The sequence below is a fragment of the Salmo salar genome, unplaced genomic scaffold (assembly GCF_965601325.2).
Source record: "Salmo salar unplaced genomic scaffold, fSalSal1 ptg000221l, whole genome shotgun sequence".
Taxonomy (NCBI): Eukaryota; Metazoa; Chordata; class Actinopteri; order Salmoniformes; family Salmonidae; genus Salmo; species Salmo salar.
This window is the reverse complement of record NW_027675333.1, coordinates 1,922,372-1,927,500: the sequence shown is the minus strand read 5'-3', so window position 1 is coordinate 1,927,500 and position 5,129 is coordinate 1,922,372. Positions and strand designations below refer to the sequence as shown.

Genomic DNA, 5,129 nt, shown 5'->3' with positions numbered 1-5,129 from the left:
AGGATAGTTAATAATAAGTTACCTGAGGTAAACCTACAAGGATAGTTAATAATAAGTTACCTGAGGTAAACCTACAAGGATAGTTAATAATAAGTTACCTGAGGTAAACCTACAAGGATAGTTAATAATAAGTTACCTGAGGTAAACCTACAAGGATAGTTAATAATCAGTTACCTGAGGTAAACCTACAAGGTTAACGCGGGCTGGAAGAGAATTACTTCAAAACCACAGCAAACAGCTGGGACATATAGTAATATTATATATATATAATATTATATCACTGGGCTCCTCTGTGCTAACAAACCCTGTGTACCACCCCTCCCCTGTTTAACCTTGAATTTCGTTCAGAAAAACACTTCCACATTTAGCAAAACTAACCAACTCTTTACGGATCTGTTCAGTGGTAATAAACGGAGGCAGATTAGACACCACTACTCTTGTCGAAATCAGCACCAACACAACCCCTCACATAAATCATACTGGTAACTAGCCGGGTAACAAGACTCACCTTTTACATTACCACAACCACCGCCTTGTTCATTCTGGATACAGAGTGTATATGTTCCCACCTGTTCACCGACCAGGATCAATAATTCCTCCACACCATTCTCCACAACGCACCTGAAGAGACAGCGTTTCTTCTCCACTCGGTTGAGGACATCAAACTACCCTACTCCCTCCTCAACTCTAACCGATAAACAGCGGAAACCGGTAAACAAACCCTCCCACCATGACAAAATACATTTGGAAAATAGGCAAAAGAATAGCTGCACTCTTCACGAACGACAAAACCTCACGTTACCAACTTCTTCTTCTTCTATGGTATAATGGCGGTCCTCAAACCAACGTTAAAGGAGCATGGCGCCACCTACTGTGCTGGAGTGTGTTCAATCACGGTTTACACCATTTCTAAATCCTCCTACCTAACTCAGTACTTCTGAGAAAATAAAAAAGATCCCTACTAACTTCTAATAGACCCTCCCCCACCCCCCAAATCCCTTCCAAACCCCCATCCAACCCCCCATCCAACCTCAATGACCCTACACTTCAATCTTTCCCTCTCTTCAACATCCTTACAACAATATAACAACACATGCTCCACCATTTCATTGACAATACCCTCCAGACACAAACCATTCACATGCCGCCAACCAGATGGAAGGACCAGTTCAATGTACAATGTCCTAAACACAATCGAGGAAACACCACCTCTTCCTTCCTAATCTGACCTTTGAACCTTGGTCCACCGACCTTTCTTTAGAGGACATATAAATGCCGTCCCTTGTGTTCAGAGTCCCATCTCTTCTGCCACACATCTATCAAAATGTCTCTGATCTCACATTTGTCCTCACCTCTACCCAGTGGAACATTAATATATATTATATCTTGTTTTAAAGTTATTTTAGCTAACTAGTCTACAATTTCATTCCATTCCACACCTGAATGTGCTGGGACCCAGCATAATCTCACTACTAGACCCATTCTCTCAATTCTCCATAATAACATTAATACCTCCAATAGTAGGTCACTCCTAATAGATTTACCAGATGATAAACTATTCAATACAGACAGAGAATCTGAGGATACTATAATTCTAACAGGTTGTTCGTCCTCCACCCACTGGAGGACAACTATTATCACCAACAGTTCAACTGAGTACACTGACAGTTCATCTGTTAGTCTTCTACATATCTGCACATCACATTCAGGAAGGTAAACACCTGCTCCTGTGGGCCCACTATCTGGGCCCTTGGATCCATCTGTGAAAAGAGGTAAAAAAAAAGCATAACAACTTCTACCAATGTAATTGTCAACCAGTTTCCCTTTATCACTGACTTCTGACCCAATCTTTCCTTTTGTCTACCAAGGTTAGATCAACAACAGGATCTGGGAGTAACCATGGAGGAACATCCCCTATCACCACAGAAAGGGCCAACCTCCAACTCCCTGAAACTACTCTCATCAGCAAGCTTTCCAACTGTCCAACCAAAACCACTGCCTTGTCTACTAGTATATTCCCAACAGTCATCTAGAACAGTAGCAGTGGGATGCTCAACCTCACAGCCTTTCAACCCAATAAGCTAATGACAATTTATTACGTCGTATATCCAAAGGCATCTCACCTGCCTCAACTGGACTATAATATAAATACATGATATTATGGGATACAAAATGGGAAAAGGGGAAATTATGATAATACTAAAAAAACACCCTTCTAACTAACCCTACACTCATTAAAACCCACTACCCCATTCCACTACTTTGAACCTATCTGCTCCTGCACCAGGCCAACTAACCCTACACTCATTAAAACCCACTACCCCATTCCACTACTTTGACCCTATCTGCTCCTGCACCAGGCCAACTAACCCTACACTCATTAAAACCCACTACCCCATTCCACTACTTTGACCCTATCTGCTCCTGCACCAGGCCAACTAACCCTACACTCATTAAAACCCACTACCCCATTCCACTACTTTGACCCTATCTGCTCCTGTAACCAGGCCACCTAACCCTACACTCATTAAAACCCACTACCCCATTCCACTACTTTAACCCTATCTGCTCCTGCACCAGGCCAACCAACCCTACACTCATTAAAACCCACTACCCCCATTCCACTACTTTGACCCTATCTGCTCCTGCACCAGGCCAACTAACCCTACACTCATTAAAACCCACTACCCCCATTCCACTACTTTGACCCTATCTGCTCCTGCACCAGGCCAACTAACCCTACACTCATTAAAACCCACTACCCCATTCCACTACTTTGACCCTATCTGCTCCTGCACCAGGCCAACGACCTGGGAGGACGGGACACCACCACTCAACACACCCTGGAACTCTTCTGAAGTCAAATCTAGTATGACCAAATACTTCTCTGCAGCTGCCACCAAAACATATTTTTTTTCTGTGATTTACATTCCATTTCTGCGGTACAGTTGATAACCATTTGCTATGAACACTAAGAAGCCAACCTTACTGAAGCATATATCCCTCGTTGGCCCGTCCCTCTGTGCTGTCACAGATCTACTACTCACAGGGATCCTCTCAGGATCCCTCAGCCTTGACCCATCCTCCTCTACTTTCTTCACTGCCTCAGCAGTGACAACCTGTTCCCAACAGTGGGGTCAGTGGGATTGGATAGGGGCCCCTCTACCTCTCTCTCTCTCTCTCTCTCTGACTGGAGGAGACAGGTGAAATGGTGTGTCTCCTCTGGTCAACAATACTCACCTTGAGAGACTTCACAGCCTGTTGGAGCTCCTTCAGCTCCTTCTCTCTCTCCTGGAATCTCTGCTGGACCTTCTGCTGACTCATCCCCAGCTGCCTCTGTGGAGAATCACTCTTCAATGAGCTATCAAGCTTTATTAGTCCAGTAGATCAATAGTATAGTAATGTGACATAGGGCCCATAGAGAGGAAGGTCTAAAAAATGGATGGTCCATTTACTAAATGATATTTATTTGTTGCTATGTGAATGATTATAGTTTTTATGGTAGGACTACATGTATCAACAGGTTGAGACTGAACTTTGGACTCATAAAAGCCCATTCAGAATGATAATAGTGTTTGACATTATAAAATGGTGATACATCTGGAGAATCTGGGTTGACATATCAATATACTCAAGGTTTGTGTTCATATTTGTTCTGCTGAGGATTCATTTCATTTGAATGATCTCATATTCAAACAGCCTTAGTTCCTACTGTATCTTTAATTCTTTGTTTATCAGACAGTCACCAACAAGTTGTTCTGGTCTTACCTGTTTCTCAGTCCTCTCTGCTGCAGCTGACACTGTATCATGGCCTTTATGTTCATCCATTGTACACATCAGACAGATACACTGCTGATCGGTACGACAGTAAACCTCCAGCAGTTTGTCATGATGAGAGCAGATCTTCTCCTGTAGTTGTGCGGTGGCTTTGACCAGCTTGTGCTTCTTCAAAGCAGGAGATTCGTAGTGAGATTGGAGGTGAGTGTCACAGTAAGAGGCCAGACACACCAGACAGGACATGAGGGCTTTCTGCTTTCTGGTCCCAGTGCAGAAATCACACGCCACATCTCTAGGTCCAGCATAGCACAGAGCAGGAGGGGGAGCAGCCTGGAGTCCTGTCTTCTTCAGTTTCTCCACCAGCTCAGCCAACATGTTATTTTTACTCAGCGTAGGCCTCGGACTGAAGGTCTGTCTGCACTGAGGACAGCTATAGACCCCTTTCAGAACATCCTGATCCCAGCAGCCCTCAATACAGCTCCTACAGTAACTGTGTCCACAGGGGATGGCGACTGGTTCCTTCAGTAGATCCAGACAGACAGAACAACAGAACTGGTCCTGGTCCAGCAGAACTCCCTGTTGAGCCATTTGGACGGTTGTTCACTCTCACACAGACAGACGAGACAGAGACTCAGATCAGTTTCGTTTCCTCAGAAGAGAGTTTGTGGGAGGGGGAGGGATTTCCTGGTTCTGCCAGAGGGGTGGGGTTAGAGGGAGGGAGGGGTTAGAGGAATGCAGGAAGAGAGAGAGGAACTGCAAGCAACATCAAGAGGGAGACAAATAGTTTTGTTCCAATGTTAGAGCCTTTAACATGGAACACATGACATAATGAATCTTAAAATGTGAGTTGTTAGAATATATGAAGGGTAACAGTTTTCTATGAAGTACGTATGTATCATTATTTTAATCACCTTTATAATGCCTTATAAATCAATAAGTCCTGAGGAGGTGTGATATATGGTTATTATACAGAACCACGGCTAAGGGCTGTTCTTAGACAAGACACAACACGGATTGAGAATTATCTAACACTTTCAACAATACAATCACATTTTATTTTATTGGTTACATACACATATTTATCAGTTGTTATTGTGGGTGAAGTGAAATGCTTGTGTTCCTGGTTCCAACAGTGCAGTAATATCTAACAATGCTTGTGTTCCCAGCTCCAACAGTGCAGTAATATCTAACAATGCTTGTGTTCCTGGCTCCAACAGTGCAGTAATATCTAACAATGCTTGTGTTCCCAGCTCCAACAGTGCAGTAATATCTAACAATGCTTGTGTTCCCAGCTCACAGAGGGCAGAAGTCAATGAAAATATTAGGACAAGCAATGATATATATATATATAT

General features: G+C 43.4%; 1 protein-coding gene across 1 annotated transcript in view; it reads right to left on the bottom strand.

Moving 5' to 3' along the window:
* Positions 1–4,460, bottom strand: part of LOC145867200 (tripartite motif-containing protein 16-like) — a 9,932-nt gene extending 5,472 nt beyond the window's left edge. The window contains exons 1-2 of the mRNA XM_082971251.1: positions 3,769–4,460; positions 3,241–3,336 (exon numbers count right to left, since the gene is read on the bottom strand). Of these exons, the coding sequence (XP_082827377.1) occupies positions 3,241–3,336; positions 3,769–4,365 (693 nt within the window). The 5' untranslated portion in view covers positions 4,366–4,460. The remainder of the gene's footprint in view (positions 1–3,240; positions 3,337–3,768) is intronic.
* Between the last annotated feature and the right edge of the window lie 669 nt (positions 4,461–5,129).